The sequence below is a fragment of the Melozone crissalis genome, unplaced genomic scaffold (genome assembly GCF_028551555.1).
Source record: "Melozone crissalis strain CALT ecotype California unplaced genomic scaffold, PUWL_Pcris_2 ptg000013l_1, whole genome shotgun sequence".
Taxonomy (NCBI): Eukaryota; Metazoa; Chordata; class Aves; order Passeriformes; family Passerellidae; genus Melozone; species Melozone crissalis.
Genome location: NW_026535791.1, coordinates 36,649,351 through 36,675,278, shown reverse-complemented (window position 1 = coordinate 36,675,278; position 25,928 = coordinate 36,649,351). Strand labels below are relative to the sequence as shown.

The window sequence follows — 25,928 nt, the reverse complement described above, 5'->3', positions numbered from 1 at the left end:
TAATAGCTCAGCTAAATTACATTAAAATGGTGAAATACAACAAGTTCCAGAAGTCCAACATCCAGTTTATCTGCTGAGCTAGGATTGCCTCAAAATTCTTACTAAACTGGGTTTTCACTTGCAAATTGAATGCTGAAAAGTGTGCGCAGCTACACGTTCCTCAAAGCTACAGAAAAAAACCCTTAAAGGTAGAATATACGTTTATATTATTATAATATAAAGGTAGAATATACCTTTATATAAGCAGTAAAAAAAGCCTCCATAAGTATATACAAAGGGCTACATTTCACCTCCTGCACCAAAGAAGAGAGGCAAAGAGACAAGGAGAGATCACAACTGCATCACAGCACAAATGTATGCAAGGAACAAGCACAGCATGGCAGAGCAACTCTAATCCCATGCTCTAACCCTTGCCAGGCCGATTTTACAGTCTCAAAGCTCCTTCATCATCCTTGCAGTCACCTGCTAACAACACATCAGGTAGCAGCAAGAGGCTTGTTCTGATGGGCTCAACCCAAGAGGAAATTTAGCTATCAACAGTGAGAAGTGCTCTGCCATGGTAACAAAGCCAGAATGTAGTGCCATTCTGCCACAAAAAAAATGGGGTTCTGACCTCCAGGCTTTTCATTTTTCACACCTCAGCCATTGCATTTTGATAGCTTCTCTTTCCAAATTATTTTTAAGTTTGCTCTAGATAACTACATAAATAAAATACATAAATAGTAGTCCAAGCACAAGGGAGATGGCAGGAACATGTGACCAGGGCCAGCACCTCCTTACAACAGCAGGAAAACTTTAATTTACAGAGATTATGAAACTGCATCTTTGCACAAATGCACACAAGATATAAAGTGGTGTTATGGCTCCCATTCCTTGCTTTGTAGGAGCAACTCAAGTGCCATTGGCAGCAGGAGCCAGAGCAGGACTTGAAACATTCACTCTGGAGTCCCAGGAGGAGGAAAGGTTAGGACAGAAAGCAATTTACCATGCAAGATCTATAGCATCCTCCTAAACAGTAACTGGTCCTATCATTGAAACTTCTAGAAAAATTAACACTGCCTGTTAATCACTTGTTAAAAACCTATCTTTCCCAATTCCAAACCAAGTATGCCTTTAATCAGCTGAAAGATAGGAAAGATCTGCTCCAAATTAGAAATTCTAACCAGCTGTAGAGCTATTGCTGAAAAACAGTTCTGCATCAGCAGAACTCCTTCCCCAAGTCTCGTACTTCAGGCTCTACCTGAATCATCACAAGCAATCTCAGGCAAATACAAAGTAAGCATGATGCCATGAACATAAAAGGATTAGCTTGGCAAAGTTTTAAAATAACTAAGACTCACCACTTCCAGTGAAAAATAAGGCATTATTTTAAACATGGTGCCATAATGATCTCTCTATGTTTATTGTAATAAAAGATGTCATTATCTGCTTGGAGACAAGTTAAGCTAACTCCTTTATGTCCACATTTCAGTCTGTGTATATTTTTTAACAAAATCACCATCTGAAGCATGTATTTATTAGTCTCTGTGTGTAAAATTGACACTCATCATCTCTCCAAAAATTAGAAATTAAAAAATAAAAGAACAAAACTAAATGAAAACTGACAAGGGAGTTAAGCCATGAAAAAAAAAAAAAAAGGAGGTAATCTGTCAGAAGATATTCACCTACAAAAAAGTACTTAGAACTAGAGCTGGTGGTTGGGACTGACTTTTAGAAGAACAAACAAAGATCCTGGCTCCCAAGATTTTCAATACAGGAAAGTTATGTGGAAATAAGGAACTCATTAACTCATGTCTGGAATAAATAAAGTTTTCCACTCTGAATAGATATACATTCCAAAAGAATTCAAAAATATTATGTATAGGAAGGGAAAGTTCCAAAAATATAGAAATCAAGACCAATATTGTCACTTTTCCAGGCAACCATGCCTTCTAATTTTAAGGACTAGAGTACAGATACCAGGTCCCTAAACCTGTAGGGTTATATGAATTAATACAAAGAGCTTATTCTTTACAAAAATAAAACAAAAGTTACATTAAATAGTCTCTTAAGCTTCCATTGCATCACAAACATCGTACTGCATTACATTGCATAATAATTATTGGCCTTTGCTGGTCACATTTTAAATAAGTTTTATGCTGACAAGCAGCTACTAGTGGAGAGCACAAGACTTTTCCCACTACAAAATCTGAAAAGAGGAGACACAAATGCCCATACCTTCAAATATGGGTATTTAAGTATGGGTATTTACCCAGCCACAAGGACTGCTCACATGTCTCCCTTTTTCAAAGAATGGTGAGGATTGAGACCTTTTTGTGGTTGCAGGTATTAAATCATTTGGAGCCCCAGGTTTTTCATCCCCATTTATTTTTTTAGCTTACCCCTTTTTATCTTTCTTCAGATGCAAACAGAATTGGAAGAAGGGGAAAAGGCACAAACCAGCTTTTCACTACACATGTGCACATGACATCAAGCACAACAGGGATGTGGTGAGCATAATTAGTTTCTTTGGATTTTGCTGTAATACAGATGAAGTCAACAACAGACATTAGTGATACTGCAATGTAATTACATTTATTATAATTTACAATATCCATCGTTACACTTAAAAAATTGAGAGCCATTTAAGTGTTAAACAGTCAAAAATGTGATTGAAGTAATTTCTATCTTTGATCTTTCAAGCAAATTTTCTTCAGCTCTAGGACTACATCTTCACTGCTATTTATCCTTCAGCATTAGATCAGAGAACACAGAGTGATCTTTGTGCAAGGAGCAAATCTCATCTTTGCAGACATATGAACAGTTCATACAAGAGTTCTTGCCATTCACAAAATTAAAACTACATTCACTCTATAATCTCAAGGTCTTCTTTCAGTGTATTCTCTCAACTAGTTCACATAAGCCCACAAATTTTTAAAGGTATTTTACACTTTTGCTGTCTAATAATGATTCTCTCATGGTCCATTTACCATATCTTTTAATGAACAGGCTGAATACATTGGTGAAAGGACAGCTTCTGTTTTACTCTCTCATATGGAGCTCCAATTCCACAACAAATCCGAACCCCATCATTTTAATCTCTGAAGAAAAACTAATTTGACAATGCTCAGCATATTAAACATTCTTCTCTTGGTCCAAATACATATGCCATTTATCCATATGATATGCTTTTCTAATCCAAAAAGGAATATATCCATCACCTCACATATTGTCTTGCAGCCAATTTAATTTTTAGAAAGGCATGGAGAATTAAGACTCTTAAGCATCACACATAAACATTATTATCCAGTAAATGTTAGCTGCCTTAGTAATGGAAAGTTATAGTACATAAACAGTTTGAACTTTTTTTGTTAAAAATCACCATGTCATCTGAGTAGTTTCAAAACTCCCTGGAAGATCACACAGGATCCTTGTTTTAAGGAAGTGTCTCCATTACCAGCTATTGCAATGCAGATAATACAGCTAAAGGCCAAATTCCTTTAAAGCAACACCATTCAAAAAAGCAGCAAGACACACCAACTTCTTGACACCTAATAGCATTTCCTCTGCTGCCCACCAAAGCATCTCAGCTGTTTTCTATTGTTGTTTTGTGACAATTTTAACACTGAGGTTCAAGTTTTTGTACTTTGCAACAGTACAACATCCCGACCAATCTCTGATTTGGAATAATTAGCATAAGCTACTACATTATGATGATACCCGTAGCTTTCACTGCAATCCTCAAAATGTGGTCCAACATGAACAAGAAACTTCAGGCTTATAATTTTGTTACAAGACAGTAATAAATGCCAAACTCCAGGTATCTTATATAGATAAATGCAAGATCAAACCAGGAGTCTTATACTCAAATAAAAGTAAGCAACCAGAAATTAAATTTAAACTCTTAATAGTAACATTAATTCTTTTACATTACTCGTATCACTGGCATTCAACTATCACAGGAACGCAGGCTACAAAATTTTATTTACCCATGCTGAAACCTCATCATTACCCAGGCTTTTCATTAGGCAAGCTCCATCTCCATTTCAACTCTAAGTTACTCCTGCAGTAGCTCTTCAGTCCAAACATTTTAAGATTTGTCATTCCTAGAATGGAATCCAATCATCAGATTTTATTTAACTCCTCCAGACCAAGATATAAATACGCTACACCAGAAACTCCTTAAAAGGGAATAACATTTTCTTATTCCTAAAGGCTCCGTTTACTCTCACTGTTTTTCAAAGGCAGTTGCAATTGTTGCATTTCTATAGTACTGTCTATCAGGACTGATGTACCACTACATGATATTGAAAACACATGGCAATATAAGTATTTCATTCATGGAGTCACAGATTCAGGAAACCATTCCTGTAATTAATGACAATGCAGGCTTTTTAAGAATTAGCTGAACTGGAATCTTAATACACAGACAAGAACTCTTGGGAGAGTGGGTTGGTAGGGTTTTTCCATCTCCTTTTCTTCTGCTGCTCTGTAATACATTTTAAACTTTGGTCACAAATTTCCTAGTCTCCTGCACTGTGGAAACATTAAAACATATTTGTGTATTTCCCCTAAATCATACAGTAGTCAGAAACTGAAAAAAAGAAAACCTACCAGAAAACAGGTTCAAGAGGGAGAGGGACAGATAACATGGGGGTTTAACTGCAAGAAGAATGCCTGATTTTATCAGTCCTCATGAATGACACTTTTTCCACAGAAATGTGGCAGAATGTTAAATGACTCAAAGGTTATATAGACTAGTCTGTGCATGAACATACTGCAGATATTTTATCACTACTTCTTCAATTTTAGGCTGTAATGGAAAATTCAAACTGTAAATTCAAAGAAAAAGAATTTTGTAGTTTTCTGGCACTTGGAGCTACAACAACAGCCTGAATTATATTTGGAACATCATGTGCAAGCATGCATTAATACATTCATCCATGGATACAATATGTGTACTCAACTCTTCAAGCTATCCTTTATGGATATTTTGGTGCTGTGAGGCATGCAGCATGTCAGTTTTGTGTCTGTTATCTTTTAAACAAGGCAAATGCTTTAACACTGAGTATATTGCATTAGAAGAACAGATACTGAAATTAACATATTTAAGTTACATCAGAGAGAAAAGCACTTGCAAAAGCAACAGGCAAATTACCAGAAACAATCAAAGCAAAAGCATTCTAAGAAACCAAGTACAAATTTATTTAAGAGAATCTTTGGCTTCTTGCTGTAGGAGTTGTCTGAACCTCCCATCCCTTTAATTGTGGAGGCTACTTAAGAAATTCTGTGTCAGTCAGGAGCAATACTGAAATACAACTATAGTAGCCCACTTTCAAAATTCTGAAAATCCATTTAAAGATACCAGTAGGGGGTAAATTAAAGCCATAAGCATTAGGAAACTAATAATTTGAAAAATGTACAGAGGCAATGAAGCCTAAACTTATCAAGCACTAAAATGACTGGAAAAGTGTTTTGTATAGTTGGAAGTAACTAAATACAAAAAAATCAAAACCTTTTGTAAAACAAAAGAAGATACAATTATAACCTAATACACAACCTAACATATCTGACACAACATCTTGTAAATAAGCCATTAATATCTTATCACACACAAATTCTGGTATAAAGTATAGTAGAAAGCTAGAGACAGCCTATATAAGAGCAGAACCCAGAGTGACCTTTATTTACTCTTTAGAAACTCTTACTTGAATAGACATTTGTCAAATTCTAAATCTCACTGGACGCAAGTCTTCCACTCCACAGATTTCTTGCACAAGAATTTCACTCAGCATTTGCAAAAGGCTAGACCTTTCAGTAAGAAGAGTCAGAAAGAACAGTGTAAACTGTACTGTATAAACTGTTATTCACAATAAGCTGAAAAGGAGTTTCATACAGCAGCTGGGAGGCTCCAGGTAACAACTACGAAAGCAGAATGGAAGCCACACTGTACCATGAGAACCATTACTATTCTCATGAAAGTTCGCATATTTCAGTCCACAAGCCATGGAAAAGCTCATTTTGCACCACCTTCTAGGGAGAGTCTAGCTGTCAGGTAATATGAAAACTTATTACAATCAGATCACACTCCACCCACAAGATGCCCAGACTCTGAAACTGCTCCTTAGAGCTAGAAATAGGCATTTTAGATAAGTGCAAAGGCCACTTATCTCCTGAGCTTCCTGTGCCTTCTAGATGACATTCTTGAACACAAAGACAAAAAAACATGCAAGGAAGTAACAGGACAGGATCCTCTCCCCCTCAGCTCGAGAGCAACAATATATCTTGAGAATAAATACATTAACATGTATAAATTCACAAACACAATAGAAATGGACAAAATTTTCCAGATAAATTAAATATACATGTGTCCAGTGCAAGGTTTGAATACTGTCTGAAGTAAAACACTAAAGAATAAAGAAATACTCAGCCCCCAAGCAAGCTGAGAGTCCCAAGTAAACAAGTAAGCAACTATGTAATACAGAACTGCATGAATGCCTACACACATGACCCAAATGAAAGTCTTCATTCAGGCATTTTTTACCTTTTGAGTAACCTGTTTTTAAATAGCCTGATATTATTTTAGTATGGTGGCTTTGAATTTAAAATCAAGCACAGCTTGCTAGCAAGACGCCTTGCCCAAAAGTCCAGGCACAGAATTTATTCTTCCTGATTTCCAGCCAGAGCAAATTAAACAACTTCTCTTGGTGGGATAGGCTGAAGCACCACTCTGCAGCACACCTGCTGCCTGCCTTTGAAAAGCAAATTTACACATGGGATTCCTGAGCAGCCCTTTTGCGCTAAGAGGCATCTCCACATACAGACATAATGTACTTTCAGCTTTTGTACATGCAACAGCTCACACAGTATTTGCATAGTCCACTACGGTCATTTACCAAAAGAAGTCACAGCTTTATAATATGGCTGCTATGGGAATTATTTATCTACATTATTAAAACAGAACCCATGAATAAAAGTACCAGTCTTACAAAATTCAAGCATTTCATTTTGGTACCACCTTAAAATAATTTGTTCTTTCTGCAAGCAGAATAAAAATATTTACTGAAAATAAGAGATTGCCATATCCCACATCTGTATTATTCTCTGGCTTTCTAAATTCATGCCTAACTTTATGTATACTTATTGTCTTCCCTAAGACTCAAATTTTTTAATCACAGTTTGGGATACAACAATTAATGTCTGAAGTATCACATATGTCACAATAGCAACTATTTAAGTTGAGCAACTGGAAAAATATCCTTTGAACATTGCAGTATGGGCTGCATGGGTGTTGAACTCCCTAGATGCCTTCTACCAAAAATGTCCTTGAACACAAACATGGTTATGGGCTATACCAATTTGGCCAACCAGCATCTGCCTCTTGCTCCATAGAAAGCCAATTCTAAACTTAAGCTAAGAGAACAAACAACTCCCTCCCCCCAAAGAAAGCTAAATGACTAGCCTGTAGAAACATTCTGCATTTTGAGATCAGATCCTGTTCCAAAGACCAAAGGTTCATTCATTACTCAGAACCACTTTTAGTGTGATAACAGCTTTGCTCCAGCATTCACAGTTCAAATCTATTCCTACCAGAGCACACACAGGAAAGTACAAGATGCTCAATCAAGATGTGGGTCAATGCTCCAAAAAGTCTTAAGATCCAGAAAGCAAACAGTTCCCCTGCCTTTAACAACTGCACAACCCTGCACACAAATACATACAATAAACAATGCCTTAGGACACAGCTCCATGTTACTTGGATGACTAGGGATGGCAGTGGCACCCACAACAGCCACAGGATGTGCTTGGTTAGCCATCAGGAAGCACTTTCAGCCAGGCAGGAGTAGGTGAGAGCCAGAGCACCTATTGAGTACAGATTAAGCCCACAGTCCAGAAGCCTGCCCTATCATAAACCTCCAAGAAATCTTCATTGAAAGCACTCTTAGCCCCCCTCCATTTGATCCATCCAGAACCACAGTCCAGTTCTAAGACATAATCTGCAAATACTTTATGACTTCAGTTGCAACTGAAAAAGAAACTAAAACCATTCTAAGTTTAAAGGATAAAGTCTTCTCCCTACTTTTGTGCAAGCTCTGCTGAGGCAACCTCAACTGTTTGCTAGTCTCAATGACTTCGCCACACAAGTACCTCCAGATTTTTTTTTAGAGAGCAAAGAACATACAAGTGTCCTAACCACGAGGCAAAGTATGTGACACAAGTTCTTTTTCAAGAAAAGAACAATTTTCCTCAGGCTTTTTTATAACAAGCCATGAAAAAATTTCTGGCTCACAACCAAAAAAGTTTTGCAAGTAAGATCCATAAATACTTTACTACTTGTTAACTCAAACTAGTATTTGCTGTCTAATCACAATCTCAATCTCAATCATTGGATTACCACTGTAGATAGCTCCATGCTAACACAAGAAAGGTAAAGGACTCAGCCTTTCTAGACAACCCAAAGAGCTATTTTGCAAATTATCAATAGGAATTCCAAACCTGACCAAGGCAGGTATGAAAATATTTTCAGCATATGAAAAATATTCAAATGGCTCTACTTTCTACAAACATTCTCATTTAAATATGAGCACCCAATGTTCAGATAGAGTAATAAAAGGGTTCACAGATTCTTACACAATAAACTGGCAGGTGTTATTCACAAGAATGCAGTGTTCACAATACCCAAGAGTGAAAGTGAGAAAGAGTAAGCACCAGTATTCTTTTTGCAAGAGCTCTGAAGAACACGTCAGTATGATCCTAACAGGCATCTGTAATAAAAATGCCTCGTTGTCCGTGTACATCTGCAAAGTCAGCAATATCTGTCCTTTCGGACAGAAAATATATGCAGGCCTCTCTACAAAGGAAAGTAAAATTTCACAGTATAAGTTTCCATATAGTGCTCTGAAAATAGAGTCGCTTGGGAAATAGCAAGAATATCACTCCATCAAGAATACATTGAGCTAATCATACGGTTTTATTACCAAACTAAGCTGTTGTTACATAAAAGCATCAATTTTCCTCCAAAAGCAACCTTTATTTTGCATCTGAATTGCCAACCACGATGTGACTGCATCCTAACACACATATTTGCCATTACTGCAGTGAACCACACACATCTTTAAGCCAGTCAGTAGGAGATGAGGCAGAGGAAAGAAGAAAGTACAAGCAAATATTCACTGAGATCCCTATCATCATGATCTGAGAGCAGGAACCTGCACGGCCTGTAAGATCATCTGTTTCTGAGTCTCATTGCACAAGCATTACTTTTCTGTAGCACTTCTAAGTAGGCAACCTAATTGGGATTACATTAGTAATCTAATGTAGCACATCCTTAAATTTCAAGAAGGCCTGCTAAAGGAGAAATTTTGAGGTAAATTACTGTAAAAGTAGTTACAAAAGAAGAGCAGTTTGAGGGTAAATCTACCTGAAGTAACCTTTCTAGACATCATCTTTGCATTTTTCTGCTGCTTCATGCATTACTAATCAGTGGCCCACTAGAAACTTCAGCACCAACTGAAAAGCCTGGCAGGGTATTTGGCTTTCAATTCTTCTACTCAGTTTATTCCCAACACAAGTATATTCATCAGGCTTAAAAACAACTCTTGAACAAGGGCAGCCACTCAGCAATGAAATGTAAATTACTGACATGTGCTAAAACCTGCACTTGCCACTGCTAATGAGCACATTAAAGGGAAAAAAGCTTACTAGATATTACTGCAACCTTTTCACTTAACCCTGTGTGTACTGAAAGCCATAAATGAGTATCAATTAAAGAACTCATCTCTAAACAGTGAGACACTGTTCAGCAGGTGTATGCTTCCTACGCAGTTCCGATACAAAAATCAGGATGACAGACGAATGTGTGCACACTGATAACAGTCTTATTTTTAATCTTCCATTAAACTTTTCAAGATATCAGTAAAAAAAAAAATCATAAATGTGACAACATACATAAATTTCCAGGTTTACAACATTAGCAGTGCCAGATCTTAGGTGATCAAATAAAACAGGATTAGCTGCCAATAAGCCCCAAGGTTATTGGGTCAACTTGTAGCAACTTCTCCCTTCCTATTATGCACATGGGAGGTAAAGACCCTGAAAATAATCTTCTCCAAACAGCAATGACCCGCAGAGTCACAGAAAACAACACCTTTGCCTCCACAGCATCTAACAGCGATGCAACTTCATAGTGCAATAAAAGCCCTATCAACTATGTTCACTACAAGTTTCAAAGCTTTTAATAATTCACACTTATCAATGTTGCAAGAAGCTGCTGTAAATTTACATGCTGGAGAATGGGGAGACAATTTTTTGTGAAAATCCACACCTATAAAATGGGGATCTTCATATTTTGTAGATGAAAAGAAATTATTTAAAGATTATTTGGTTAAGCAAGTTCTTCAAATGCTTTACTAAGTAACATTTTTATAAGGACGCATCATAAATAGATGGCACTCAGAATGGACTTTCAAAAGCTAAATTAGGTACCTGAATCAGCCTAAATCAAGTACTTAAATCCCTCTCAATAAGGTTTCTGTCTAATACTAGTTCAGCTATAAATAAGTTAAAAATTTATCAACTTCAGTTGCTTTTTTTCCTCATACCCTTTACCCCAATCCCAAGCTACCACCCCTTTAAATCCACCTCCATTCTGAGTAAGGCTGAACCTTGTTAACTTGTTTCTGCTAGAATCAGCTGTACTAGCCTAAAGACTTTAATAGAGGAGTTAGGAGCAGGGGATATATGATTTGTTTAAACAAAGATAATTTTAACAGGACAGGTTTACAAAGTGACTAGGTGTCACTGTCATCCCAGCACACCCACAGAAGGCAATAACCCCTCACAGGGACAGGCAGTAACAGGCCACTGGGAACAGCAATCTCTTGGTCACAGCCAGAACTGAGGTCTGGCCACAGCTCAGTAACCTGATCCTCAGGAGCTGAACACCAGTTGGCCTTCAGGGAACAAGAAGCACTTGCTATGTTCTACACAAAACACACCACCTAACTCAAGGAAATCAACTTTTACACTTGTGTTAAAACTTCATTGCTAGAACATTCCAACTGCTAAGTATTTCAGCAACCTTCCTTGTAATCTGGCAGGAATTGTGCAGTAGATGCAATACTTTAAGCTACCAATGTTATTGATGGCTTTCATTCGCTCTGAAATAGAAATGAATGAAATATACTGTGAAAATAGACAAAGCTTACAAGTGTAAGTAAACCTGAAGGCAGTGAAAAGTGAAAAGGCAGATACATCCTGCTCATTCTTATGCATGTATGTTAATGGAATTTTAAAGAACTCCAGGGAATTCTTTAAAAGATTTGCAAAATGAACAAAATGAACCACTAAACTCAATGAGGTGGCTGCAAGCAATCTAATAAATTCTTACTCTTATCTGGGGGTCATGATTCCTGCTGCACTCAATAAAAGCTGGCATTGACAAAATCTGACAAACAAGGTAAGCTGCTATTAAGCAGTGTTTATATTGATACCTTTATAGAGTTTTTGTTTGAGCAACTCTCCTATGAGGAAAGGCTGAGGGAGGTGGGGCTGTTGAACCTGAAGGAGGCTAAAGGGGAGCTCAATGGATATAAGCGCCTGAAGGGAGAGTGCCAACAGGGCAGAGCCAAGCTCTGCCTAGTGCTGCCCAGTGACAGGATCAGAGGCATGCACAAGCTGAAACACTGCAAGTTCCCTCTAGCTGGAAACATTTTTTGACTGTGAAGGTGGCCAAACACTGGCACAGGTTGCCCAGAGAGGTTGTGGAGTCTCTATCCGTGGATAGTCAAAAGCCCACCAGACATGGTCCTGCCAACAAGCTCTGAGTATCCCTACACGAGCAGAAGGTTTGAACCAGCTGATCCCCAGAGGTACCTTCCAACCCCAACCATTCTGTGAAATAAAGACTGTATCTGATAGCTGCAGTAGAAACCAGGTCCAACTGAATTATGCATTCTACAGCCATACAATAAAAATGTGCAACCAGCTGGAAGATATTGTAACAATCTAGAGAAGAGTAACTGAGTGACTAAGAAGTTAAAGTGTCATTAAACAGGTTAAAGACTGAAAAACCTCATTTAACCCTGACATGCCTGAATAGTGTGTCTTAATTCACTTTCAGCAACCAACTATATCCAGCATATGAGCAGTGATTCTCTCAACACCCAGAGGTAACTGGAGCAGTTCTCACACCACAGAGAACACCCAGCCCAGACAGGTTACATGACTCCTGCCCAGGAAGCAATACTGGAACAAGGGAATCCACAAGGGAATCCTACAGCATACCAAACAAAGAAGTAGATTAAGTCTCACAGCTGTAGAAACTATTCAAAATATTTGACAACTTGACAGTTCAGCACCAGCATTTCATACTGTACAGATATTAAGCACCTATACAAAATTTTAATCTAGACAAATACAAAAATATAAAAGAAACCAAACAGATGTATAAAATAAATTATGTTTATAAAACTAAGTTCTAATAATTCAACATGTTAAACCCTATCTTCAAGAAAATATTTCTTGAAATAAGATTACAATCAAAACATGTACCATGAAAACAAAGCCCCCCACGAAAAAAAATGCCCAGTCCAGGATAATAGGTCATCTTTAGAATCATGTTAACCAAAAGTCTTTCAGCTAGCATCCTTTCCCACAGCTAGTGTAGAAGTCACTAAAACTTCAGAATCCACTAGAAATGAAATCATTAAGGGCCAACTATAGGTGTGAATTAGGACCAAGACTCAGCAGGGTGTTGTCATTTTTAAGTCACTAAACCAAAAGACACAAATACATTCTATCACCATAACAATCAGAAGACCTCTAAGACTGAGGTAGGAAGGGCACCACTGGAGGTCTTCTAGTGCAACCTCCCTGCTCAAGAAGGGACTCCTAGAGCACATTACTCAGGATTCCTTCCACACTGTCTTTGAATATCTCCAGGGGAGAAGACTCCACCTCTCTCAGCAACATGCATCAGTGCTCAGTCACCCTGACAGTAAAGATCATCTTCATGTTCAGGTAAACTTCCCATCCATCAGTTTCTGCCCATTTCCTCTTGTACCACCAAGATCCTGGCTCCATTCTCTTGGCACCCTCCCTTCAGATACTTACACTGGTGAGGTCTCCTCTCAATCATCTCTTCCCAAGGCTGACAGCTCCCAGAGAGATGTTCCAGTCCCTTGATCATCTTTGTTGCTCTCCACTGAACCCACTCCAGGACTTCCTGTCTCTCTTGTGCTGAGAAGCCCAGAATTAAAGCCAGCACTGCAGATGTGACCTCACCAGGGCTGAACAGAGGAGATGGATCACCTTCCTCATCCTGCTGTCCATGCTCTTCCTGATGCTCCCCAAGATACCATTGATCTTCTTGGCCACAAGGGCACCGCTGGCTCATGGACAGCTTGCTATCCACCAGGACCTCCAGGTCCTCCTTCTCAGAGCTGCCTTTCAGCAGATCAACCCAAGCTAAACAGTCTTAAAGAATTAAATTTTAAAGTTTCCCCCAAAAGTAATCACCTCCTAGCCTTGGGATCAAACAGATGTAGCATGTTCATATCCCTCCTCACATAACACACCACTGTCAATAACAAAAGCCCTTGTGTACAAAAATACAGCAAGTTGTAAGAAGACACCTTGGCTCATAAAATGTGTATTCAGTAGACTGATTTTGGTCCTGTTGCAATTAGTTTTCAGCAACAACAGAGAACTGTCATATTGTGATACAGAAAATGATTCTACCAAACACATTATTGCTTCAATGTATTCCAACTCTAAGAATGTACAAAAAAATCCTTTACTAAGTTGCATTCATCTTTGAAGTCAGAATTCATTTTCTTGATACACATTTTATGAAGAATACATATAAGCTCTTAAGTATTCAATCTGTAATGTATTGAACACAGATTATCAATCACTATAAAATACATAATTTCTTAAAATGCAGGCAGAAAATGGAAGTGATTATTAAGGAAGCATTGTTGAATTCTAAGCTGAAGTTTCACGTGCCTTGCCACAAAAGTAAATTAGAATCTACAGAGCAACAGAAGTCCTTATTGCAAAGACATCTCTTAACTACTCATGGTTAATCCAACTCCACTATTATTAATGGAATATTTAAAACGATTTTACAAACAGAGAAGGACATCACATTTGCAAGGTTACCACACAAGCTTATACCAGTTATACAGAATAGGACAAATTAACAAATCACCATAGATCATAATGGTCAGAATTTACCAAAACAAGACAAGCTTGTCTGCATGATTGCAAAGCAATAGTAAAGAGGCAGAAAGTGAAGGAAACATTACCTGTGTAAGAAGAGAATTACATAGCATTTCATTTGCATATCTATTATTTCAATGAGGAAAAACACAAGTACACGCAGTTAATATAATTGCAGTTGTGGAAATAGAATACATTATCATTCTCACAACCAGACAGCAACAGTGAAAAAAAGAGGACAGAACAAAGTATTTCTAAAGAAATAGGAAGGATTCCTGTAAGTCTGGAAGTAAGTACTATTGCAGTGATACTGCACATCAAGAAATAATGAATTTTTACAAATCAGGATTCCATTTATCCATTCATCTCCAGACCCACACACCCTAAAAGCATGCCAAAATACTGCTGTTGAAAGGCATCTCATAAGAAACATTAAATTACTTACAATAGCCCATATAGGCAAAAGTATCTCTAATATCTTCTTTAAACACATGCACAGCATTAAAACATTGGTCCAGAAGCCATGCAAGTCCACAGCTCATCCACCAAGAGTCTCAAGTTGCTAGACACTACTATTCAAATCAAGAGGTTTTGTGCTTTCATTTTTCCTAAGGACAGTTGCACCTGTTAAAGCTTTCAAACTCAGCCACTTGAAGAAAAGACATAGCTTTAAAAAACACAAGTTAAAAAAAATAGGTCAGGATTACCATAGCATAGGAAGTTGCCTAATCACAAAGAAGATCAAGGACAAAAAAGTATCAATATTATGAAGTCTCGACAAAAGAATAAAAAGGGAGGAGAGTACTTTTGTCAACTTACATGGATCTTTGACAAAACACCACCCTGCATCTTTAAATACATGCATATAGGTTACACACATGTACACCCACAAGACCTATAGATATGCACCCTGAGACCCTCAAGTTTAGGCATACACCTGCCCCTGAAAGAAGTGTTCTAGCTATATACAGCAGCTCTCAAGATAGTTATTTGAAATTTGCCACAGGGAAGAACTGGCATCAATTTTTTTTGTTGCACAGCAATCTTAAGCAGGACACTGATGATGTAACATACACCATCAAAGGCTTTTAGCAAAGGTATTTGAAGTTTTCTACAGTACAGGAGTAATACAGCCTTCCTACTTCCACCCTAGTAAGTGCTAAGCAGACAGTTCAGATGACTCAATTTCATTTTTCTAGCTCATATGGACTAATAATGTCTGACAAACGCTGCCCATGATTCAATACGCACTATTTGTTTCTCCCATGGATTCCACCCAACCTGATACAGCAGATTTAGATTCCTTTTCTATGAAAAAAAGGTTTGCTCAGAATTAAATACATGAACACAAGTAACACTCAAGTATTCTGCCTTAAAACAAAATAAGCATCGAGATTATAGATTCACATGCAGAGCTCTTCTGGGCAGCAAAGTGGTGACCTGTTCATTTAGGCCAGTACATTGCCTACACTTTATTACCCTGTACAGACAAAATCTCCAGTCTCCAGCAGACAAAGCACCAAAGCCACCACAGGCACTGGTAGCAATCACACTGCTGGCTTTGGTAGGCAGTGAAACTCTGGCCTGCAAGGCATAGTGTACAAAACACACATTAAAAGATCTGTTCTCCCCACTCCTTGAAGTGTACAATCTCTGCCATAAGCAGCTTCTTGATACCAACTTCCACTGCCTTTTTTGGACCACCTTTTCACAATTTGGGAATCACAAATGCTAACCAGTCACAAGAGTTGTCAGGTAAAAAGCTAATGCATGTGGGAACAGCATGAGAAACACACCAAATGTTTCTCAAAAATGTAACATCCACTGAACCACAATGAAGGAACTTCACAATTTGCTTATAAATAACAAAGCCATGCACAACAATGGTAAAGAAACACTCTTGCCAGTAAGAGTCTATATTTTAAATTGTGAGCATCCCATTAATAGCTGTGCATAGGTCTGTAGATCCACCTGCACAAAGCTCTTCACAGATCAGACATGTGTCCCCCTTACAGAAGGTGACACAAGTTGCTCTTTGGTTTACCTTTTCCTTCTCAAATTTGGCAGCCATTTACAAACATGTGATCAACTATTTCCATATACATTGTTTGCCCATTTATTTCAGACAATACATTGTTGGGATTTTTAATTCCCCCAAGAATGTTAATCTAGCTTCAAAGGTAAAGAGAAATAGCACTGGGTGCTTTGTTCTCCCCCAGTCATGTCAAACAGTAGCTGTTTAAAAGGCACAAAAGATGTATACAATCAGGTTTCACTAGAAACTCCAAAAAGATTAATATCTTATTCCAAAATTGAATGCTTTTTTCTCACCATGTTTATGGCTTCTGTCCCAAGGAGTGGATTTTGGCAGGAGGCAGTGGCTGGCTATTTTTGCATCAACAAACAGCATCAGAATGCTGTCAAGGCTGCATTCAGAAAAGAATGTTCCAGATAAAGGCTGCATTTGTAACTAACTACTATCATTTTCAGATAATTTTATGCACATATCAAATCATTTTCTTGGAGGAAGTACACCACAACCTTTCATAAAAGCACGAACTCTATCACAAAACATCAAAATACACTGACGATTTATAACCTTGCAAACTGATATTTTTCCTACAAAGCTTACGAAATAAAAACTCAGCAGATTTGTTTGTTTTGTTTTTAACAGTAGCATCACAAGGGACTTTAATGGCAGTGAATAAAGTGGAACTTCATTTGGGTTTCTTCAAATTAAGAAGAAAATTGATCCCATTATGATTAACTGCAACACAGAGTCACCATGCATCAAGGTCTAAGCGCATAATCACTACCAGGAAGCAGGAAAGGAACATAACATCAACTGCAGGTGTAAGACTCCTACTTGCTGCTAACATCAGCTAGACAAACAGCCACACTGACTCTGGAAAAATGACTGTGCAAGCCTACCACACAGTTGCTTTCTTCTCACTGTTTTCTAACCCAGACCCAAAAAAACCCAAATAAAAACAAAACAAAAAAAATAAAATAAAAACAAATCAACACCCAACCAAAAATCACAACATTCACTGAGATCGTGGGGCAATCCTCCCAAACTATTCAGCACGTTAAGAGACCCAACTCAGCATTCCCATCCCCCCACCAAAACAGCTGCTCTGGAGGCTTGCAAGCAAGGACAGAAAAATGGCAAATTCAGAAAAGCATATCTTTCAATTACAGGTCAACCAAAAGGCTTAGCTTAGTCTCAAGGCCTATCTCCTTCCCAAATTCCAAAGACCTGCTTTAGGTAACAGAGGTGAAAGAGCTTCTAAGAAAAGGTCTGCATTAATGTTAAGAAACGGGAAACTTTAAGCAAGCTAACCTAAATACAGAGGTCACTAGCAAACTCTTCTAAAGCAGGAAAGGAACAAACCACTCTTGCAATTCTGCAGAACACCTGGCAAAGGATACTAGCATTTTTTAAATGCAGCAATATAGATTTTTAACTTCACCTTAACATTTATGACAACACTGAATATTATGCAATTATTCTTTGAAGGAGGGAAATTACTTACATAGAAGTATATTTGAATGCATAAACTAAAAGTACCAACTTATTTGCTGATTCTAAAGAAAATACACCCACTTACATAAACCCATATTTTGTTACTCTACATAATGCTATCAGCATTATCATCAAATCATCCAAAGATTCCATGTTCAAATACCAATCCTTAAGAAATTGACCTTAGCATTTATAAAACCTTTGACAGACTCACTCAGTATAAATGCCATGGATCTCTTTTCTGTCAGCCAACAACAGCAACCAGAGTAGATACACAGAGACAGGACTGAATGCACCAATTTGTTTACTGAATCACAATGAACAACATGCCAGATATTCACCCACTGATTGTTTTTTGGAAATTTTGTTTTGGAAACAAAGGATCATATATTGTGCCTCCTTTGCCTATTTTAAGAGAACAAAATTAAGTTTCTGAAGAAGAAAAAAAGACCAGCAATTTTCAATACTCTAAGTATTTACCAAATTCTTCAAAAGTACTGTCTACAGCTGTATCCTACTCCATGAGTCATTCAGAAAATAATGGACAAGACATGCTTTTGTTCAAATCACACACTGTGAGATTACATGTGAACTGACCCTCCATGCATTAATTGAAGACAAAGCTTTGCTTTGAGCTCATTACTGTTCTTACAGATACACTGGCAAGTTTAGAAAGTTTAGTGTCCTTCTCAGTTTCCCAATTTAAGAAGTTTGTTCTAAAATTACAGATGTGTACCAGGAAATAAGCCTGAGTTTCATAAGTTCCATCACTACTTTCAGTGCAAAAGAACAAAATAGTGCATATGCAAAGAACGGGATAGGGAGAAAGAAAACAGAACAAAAACTTCTTCTGCAACTTCATTACAGTTTAACAACATAACAGTTACAGTCTTCAATAAAAAGAAGAAACAGCAGGCAAGTTTTCCTCCCAACTATATTAATCAGAGTGTCTTGAAAAAAATATAAGCAGCCCTAGGGATAAAAAGATAGATCATTTCACCAGCTCTCACCAGGGGTTTGATCTTCTAGAACCACTGACATCAAGGAAAGCATGATTATGTCTTAATTGAGACTTTAAATAGTGCATTTCAGAAAGCAAAATCACATTACCTTGTTTTATTATGTTTTTAGAGAACTGAACGCACCGGGTTTCTGAAACATAATTAAAGCTATTTTGAGACTGCAGCACCAACCAAAAATTCAAACATGTTTTTAGTCATCACATTATTTCAGGAAATTGTTAAGAAACTTTCCTAGGATGTGAGTGAAAAGATGAGAAATAGAAGGGTGGAGAAGATCTACAGGAATGTTTGTACTTTCTCCATTTCTGCTTAATCCTGCCAAAAAAATTGTTCCCATTTCACATCACCAATACTGTAACTAACATTACCACACTATTTATATTTATTGTTAATAACAACCACACCACCGTAGAATGTGCCTGGTTCAGAGTAATAACTAACAAATTTCCATATTCAGCAGCAAAACAAAGCAAAATAGCATAAGTGAACACGTCCATTTCACTAAAATTTTTTGTTACTGAAAAACCAGGAACTGCCAACTGAAGTCAGTTATCCTGATGGTCTAATCCATATAGAACAGAGTTTATTATAAATTAAGCCAGGAATCTTCCCTCTAAAAAGAACCTCTGGTACACGAAGCAGAACAGTGATAAAAGAAAGCTGCTAAACTGCATGAAAATAACATGTAAAAGATAACCCCAGATTTGGTAAAACTTGGCAAACACCAAGTGTTTAAAATTCCTTTCAACTTTAACATCACCAGCACCCAGCAGGTGCATCCCACAGAACCTTTTTGTCTAGGAGCTGTAAAAAAAAAAAAAAAAAAAATCACAGCAACTGAAGTATGAAATTTTTAGATTTCATTCTCAAATAGTCTCCTTAATGAGCAGGTGGTATCCTCTAACAACAAATAATCAACTCAATAGTAAGGGTCTGTATTACAACTAGAACTCAAACCTAAAGGAAATAATTAAGGAAGGTATAAGGAAGACCTGTCTCACAAATGCTAAGGACAAAAAGAACCACCATTCAAGAATTATATTCCTCATCTAAGTTTTTTATCTTGAATCAAAAAGGTGCAAATTTTTCTCAAAAGCAGAAACAAATTTCTCTTGCTGCCTGTAAATCAAGGTATTTCTTCAGCTACATGGTTCATTTACTCCATAACAAAGTTGGTAGCTGCAATGGCTTTTTACCTTGAACTTCAATGCAGTATGTGCTTGTCCCTATTCTGAGCAAAATCAGTAGACAACACATGATCTACAGTGACTATACATACAGCATCCACCCAGGACTTTGTTCAAACATTGTGAATGCAACTTCCTCCTAGCACTGCCTACTTTTAAGCAGCTGCATGAAAGCTTTTGGAAAAAAAAATAAAATCGGACCATATCATCAGTTCATGATATACAAAAACCTTACTGAAGAAAAGAGGTTTTGAACAATAATTTTTATAAATTCGGACAAAGTGAAAACAGCACCTTCTTGACTCTTTGGTCCTTTCAGAGAATGCAGCTCCATGATACAACACCACCGGCAGAGAAGCCAATTTTCAAACAGCTTTCTATTCCCATCCCAAAGTGCACTTCAGCACCTTCTCAGGGCTGCTGATACAGCTGTTCACCAGCTGTGCTACGAATCACCAAGATGATCACTTAAAACCAGATACTTTTAACCTAGATCATTTCAGTGACCCAGTTTTGCAGAGCAGCCTCATAAACAGTCCAGGCATAAGCGAAAATCCTGAAAGGTTTTTACATACTGGGTTAAGTTCTTACAAACAGACTTCTTCCAAAAGAAAACTCAGCCTGCAATTACATCCTCAAAATGCAAAGAATTCACATGTACAGGAAGCATATTGAAATCCCCTATGTTGAAGTATCTTTTAGATTTGCCTTTAGTTGGTAGCTTGCTTCCTTAGATACCTTGAAACAAGTATGTGCCATCAGTCACAGCCAAGCAAATAAAAATAACTTACCAAACGTCTAGCAAATTCTTTATTTTCTGAAAGAAATCCATATCCTGGGTGTACCTTGGAAGACAAAAGAAAAAATTCAAGCTGATTGAGTTCTGAAACCACACACCAAAGTCAGTAGCACATTTTCAGATACTGGGGATGGTAAAGTAGATCACTAAGCATTTAAACAGGTTGAATACCTTAAGAAAGTCTCTTAACACATTGATTTTTCTGTCCTAACTCAAGTTGTTGAGCTATCATTTCTGAAACAAACTTTCCTTATTTAACTAGGGAGAACAGGGTTGCTTGCAGAACAAATGGAGCTGTTTGCAGAGCAAACAGACATAGCCTTTGGTGATTTGCCTTTTGCTCTTTTTAGCTCCATTGCAGGTTTCCCCAAATACGCTCATCCACACTCTCCTCAGTAACCACTATAAAGTACTCTGTATCCCAAAATATTTCCAGCCCTAACCACAACAATGGTGCACAGGTCCCCAGCCATTAGCCCCCTACCTCTAGTGACCCTGGCTAGAGGGCACAATATACTCTCTTTATTAGTCTAAGTCAAGCATCCTGTGTGCCTTGTTTGCTACTCACACCCCAATATTCATTCAGCCTAATGACTTGAGAGGAGCATGAGAAAGTTTTCATTTTACTTTTTGCAAGTCATATAAGATTCTTGATCTATTATACTCTAACAGACAAAGCATAAGCCATTTTATTCACCTCTTTTAAAGAGCCAATAACTGGGTTTCATATTCAGAAACCCAAAGGGGAGAAAATACTGGTTTTGTTTCTGGCCCCTAAAGGCACTGTACCAAAACATCATGTTAGAAAGAAACCACAGTGCTGATCCAACTGTTCAAGGGTAGTTAGTGTCACTGATAGATACACATCAAATTTCATTTTAATAAATGTTCTGTGTACAGTAGCTCTGAATAATACATTCATTTCTGCGACAGAACAAAGAACATTAGGAATGTGAACATATTAGTTTTTCCTACTGATTCCTGTTAAGCTTTGAATCTCTGGCCAACTTGGAGGGAAAACAGGCAGACTTGCCCACATTTACACAAATAAGCTAATGTGCATTTTGTAAACCTTCTGAAACAAAAGCAATTACAGGATGCACCATTTACCTTCCTGCAAGTAACATTTATACAATATAGAAAGTGATTCAAATGAAGTTTAAGCAAAAGCCTTTCTGGATACACTTTGTAAAACGTTCAAAAAAGGCATTATGGCATATAAAGGGTTAGCACTCAAAACTAATTGGGATTTTTTTTTTCCCCCAGCAAATTTGGAAATGAACTGAAGCTGCTCCCTGGTGTGAAAGCTGAATCCAGCAGCCACCTGCAGGATCAGCGACCAGTGCTGCCAGATGCTACAAAGCCTTTGATTTCCAGTAGCGATTTCAGACACATTTAACTCATGTGACATGAACTAACTGGAATAGCATATTCAATCATTTCCCCCCCACACACCTTTAAAAAAAATGCACAAACTCTGGCTTTTCTGCTTTCTATATATGAAACAGCTGCAGCAGATAGACACAGTCAGACTCACAGCTTGGGCCCTGGTTTTCCTAATGACTTCCATGATGGCATCCATGTTGAGGTAGCTTTTGCTGGTGGGAGCTGGGCCAACACAGACAGCTTCATCCGCCATTTTCACGTGAACCTGAAGAGGCAATAGTCTGCATTAACAGATGCTCCCAGCAAAAATAATTAACATCACCCAGTCACATGCACACAAATCTGATTGTGTCAAAGATCATTTACATACCATAGCCACTCTAAAATACACACTGAAATCACCAACACTGGCATACATACAAGTATCTGCACAGTAAATCTCATTTCATTTAGCTCTGAGCTTAAGTCACTTTCAAAATGTTTTGTTGTTCTAATATATTATTTTGAATTTGATTAAATAAAATCAAGACAAATATAATTTCACCTTCCTATACTGATCATCTATATGTAAATTCAGACTAAAAACTACTTTGTTACTTGTAACTAGGGTAGTCTAATATCTTAATACTTAATAACAAACATTCATGACCAGTTCTAAGCAGGCTCCCCAGGAAGTTGGGGATAATTAGAGTGAATTGAATGAAGGGATGCAATGAGTGTCCCTGCACAGCATCAGGTCAGCACCATGCACAAATTAAAGCCTATGACTAAAGAGTTCAATATCACTACACGTGAACCAGAAAATCTTGAGAATTATTTAAGCAGGCTCATGTTTGATTTCTCCATTGTATCCTCATTTATATGCATTTGCCAAATATTTTTTAGCCAAACAAAAAAGGGACAAACATCGGCAACATTTTACCAAGAATACTAAAATAGCTAGGTTTGGAGTTAGAAGTCTTCTTACATCTCACAAGAATGCTTATCTTTAAGTTTAAAAAGTTTAATTAGATTGGTCTTTAACATGTTTTCAGAGTTCAGAATACTTTTCAAGTAAGATACAGATATAACCATGAAACCAAACAACCAGTTTTACCTCATTCTGCTTTCTGTAAGCTCCCTCTCAGTATGCATTTAAGAAAGCATGCCATTGTTTAAACTGTGTAAGATTCTTAGCTGTCAGTAAGACTTATTTAGAACAACAATTTGACATTTCCAATGCTTACCCATTTTTACAACTATTTGATATCTCCAGCATTTGAAACTGAAAATACACTGTCTAAAATCACTGTTCTTTTAGAAAAATAGCATTAACATTTCAGAAATACAAAACCCTGAGATGCGTTCAGTTGGCCAAAGCATATATAAATAACACCAAGCTTGTGGTTTTGGTCCCTGTATGGATCATTCACTTAAGAGCTGAACTCCATAATCCTTGTGGGTCCCTTCCAACTCAGCATATTCTGTAATTCTCCACAATATTTTTGGTTTTTATCAGGAAATTTTGTTATTTGTGAAAAGGAATTTTATTTGCAATTAGTTTGAAGGCTGTCAAGTGTGTCAAACAAGTTAGAAGTTACATAGTCTGGATACGCTATTGGCTCATTCAGAAGAAACAAGGCCAGAAAAATCAAAAAAACACCTACAAACACTGACAGGCAGCAGTAAGACAACATTTTGAACACTACAATAAGTAGCAGGTGAATATAACAAATGTATAAAAAGGAAGAGAGCCACTTAATCATTTTCATTTTTTCTTCAGTTTTATTGACCTTTTCTAAACTTGGGAAATGTTAATCCTACCAACAAGCAGCATATTAACTTTCCACCTAATTCCATGTTTCTTTCTGGAAGCGTCTCTTAAATAGCTTCTGAATTTGCTAAATTCTCAAGTGTATAACCACATAACCTGCTGGAATCACCACACATTTCAATATTGCTTCAATAACATCTCAACTGCTTTGTTTCATCACTACACCATTGGTCTCACAATATAAACAGAGCAAAACCAGAAAAAAAAATCTTAGAGCAGTAGCACAGACAATCATGCAGCAGGTTTTTGTACTTTCTAGTACACACATCTTAGCAACTAAGTAATCTATTTTGATCAAATGCTATCAAGATTAGTCTGTGTCATCCTTCCTACAGCACTAAGCAGAAGAAACAGCAGCTTTATCTGAATGATCAGTTTATATGCTTAAAGTTGTTCTGAATCCCAGTGTGGTGTACAGTTCTAAACAAAGTCATTCAAGCTTAAGCTTAATTAAGAATGTATATTTTACAAAACCAAAAGCTTCCTTATAAAAAAGGACTAAAGATTGTTAGTTATTTCTAGGTATCAAGATGAAAACTCCACACCCACCCACTTCCTGCACTAAGACACCAACAGAGTCCCACTAGTACCAAAAGCAGCCAGAGAAGATATTGCAAACCAATTGGCTTTGTACATATAAACAGTCCTGTGCACATTTCCCCAGTATTACCCCACTCCTTTCTGAAATTTTTTGTTGCTATTCAACTCTCTGGAGTTTCAACTCTTCCTTTCCCACATTACCCTGTAACCTGGTAAATCCATTTCTCCTTGCTCACCTTACTGCAAGTTGTTGGTGCCTTCCCTAGTTCTGTGCCACTTCAGCCTGGAATGCACCAGGCAAATCTCCCAAAAAAAGAGGTCTCCATTCCACCTCCACTAGTTCAAAACCTCCAGACTTTCAGGATCCAGTGACAGCTGGGAGGATTTTCAGGATCCAGCCCCATCCAAGAGGCTTCTCATATCTACTTTTATTATGACTTCATATCTATTTTTATTGTGAGCAAACCAGCACACCAACTGGAAATCTGCTTCTTAGTAATTCATAATGACAATTCCCCTTAGCATTTAGATTCCTTTGACATTGCACTGCAGTTCATGAAGAATACCCCAAATATTGTAACACAAATTTATCATAGATTTTTTTGTATAGTACAAATGTAATTACTAGCAAACATAACAAAAACCATCATTTGAGTCTACATGACAACTGACGCTTTCAGCCTACTACCAAGGGCTGCCTACTTCACACAGTAATTCATTAAACCTTTACCTCTGCAAAAGCTAACTTATAATGCAATCTTCGTAGACAGTACAAAGAATTCAGCAACTCCCTCAATCACCACAAATTTCAAATATATTGATTTTCAAATTCAAGGATTGCTTAAGCACTTGACTTAAATCACACAATCCTAGGTATTCAAAACCTGTCCCTAACAGCTAAAATCTCAGAGGTGTGATTTATCCCTTTTCTGTTTTAGGTCACAAAAAACCCCAATGTCAACAAAAACAAAGAAGCAAGTCCCAGGAGGTTCTTGAAAAATGCAATTTCTTCATAAATATCTGAATTGACCTTGCCATCTCAAGCATGAATGGATAACAACAAAGGCTGGAAAACAGTTGAAACTAAGTGCTTAATGGTTTATACTGCAGTTTTTAATCATATTGGGCTACCTGGGCCTCAAGAGAGAAGTCTCAAGCAGCTACCAAGGACTTGCTGTGTTAGAGAATACAAATGACTGGGAATCATGGAAAAATTGTGTGTGCAAAAGCCGTTTAATTTCTGTAAAAGTTTTTTACTTTAAGTACTCTAGTTCATAAAGGCTGATTATATTTCAAAAACAGCAAAACCAAAACCTACTGAATCTTAATTTTATAGAACCTCAATCTAATTAAAGAACTAGAGACTAAATACAGTCACTTTTGGAAATCCAAACCAATCACAAACATCCAATCAGCTCATCACACTCCTGTATCTATGAGAAATAAGCTACTA

The 25,928-nt window shown here is 37.4% G+C and overlaps 1 protein-coding gene across 1 annotated transcript in view; it reads right to left on the bottom strand.

Annotated features, from left to right (window-relative positions):
* Window positions 1-25,928, bottom strand: part of PCCA (propionyl-CoA carboxylase subunit alpha) — a 273,888-nt gene that overhangs the window by 211,926 nt on the left and 36,034 nt on the right. The window contains exons 5-6 of the mRNA XM_054271455.1: window positions 22,274-22,387; window positions 20,729-20,782 (exon numbers count right to left, since the gene is read on the bottom strand). Of these exons, the coding sequence (XP_054127430.1) occupies window positions 20,729-20,782; window positions 22,274-22,387 (168 nt within the window). The remainder of the gene's footprint in view (window positions 1-20,728; window positions 20,783-22,273; window positions 22,388-25,928) is intronic.